The sequence below is a fragment of the Penaeus monodon genome, chromosome 25, assembly GCF_015228065.2.
Source record: "Penaeus monodon isolate SGIC_2016 chromosome 25, NSTDA_Pmon_1, whole genome shotgun sequence".
In the NCBI taxonomy this organism is placed as follows: Eukaryota; Metazoa; Arthropoda; class Malacostraca; order Decapoda; family Penaeidae; genus Penaeus; species Penaeus monodon.
Genome location: NC_051410.1, coordinates 18,095,978 through 18,096,321, shown reverse-complemented (window position 1 = coordinate 18,096,321; position 344 = coordinate 18,095,978). Strand labels below are relative to the sequence as shown.

At 52.6% G+C, this 344-nt stretch overlaps 1 protein-coding gene across 1 annotated transcript in view; it reads left to right on the top strand.

The window, feature by feature from the left end:
* Positions 1–344, top strand: part of LOC119589336 (sodium-dependent dopamine transporter-like) — a gene marked incomplete at its 5' end in the record, with an annotated part of 110,782 nt that overhangs the window by 108,332 nt on the left and 2,106 nt on the right. The window contains one exon of the mRNA XM_037937956.1: positions 108–313. Within this exon, the coding sequence (XP_037793884.1) occupies positions 108–313 (206 nt within the window). The remainder of the gene's footprint in view (positions 1–107; positions 314–344) is intronic.

Sequence of the window (344 nt, the reverse complement as noted above, 5' to 3'; positions counted from 1 at the left end):
TAATCACACACAACCGAATCCATAAATACGCAAATGCACAGAACAAACAACAAAACCAAACCAACTACCCTGTAGCCACTCTAACCACTCTAACCGCTTCCCCGCAGGTGGTATGGTTCACGGCCGTGTTCCCCTACGTGGTCCTGTTCATCCTCCTGATTCGCGGAGTGACACTTCCGGGCGCCATCCAAGGCATCAAGTATTACCTCAGCCCCAACTACTCCAAGATCTGGGTCGCCGATGTGAGTCTCGTGGTTGCCTGCTGGTGGGGTGGATTTTCCCCCCTTTTTTCCAGGATTGTGGTTGCTTTGGGGTTGGTGTAGTAGGGGGGTGAGAGGCAAGTA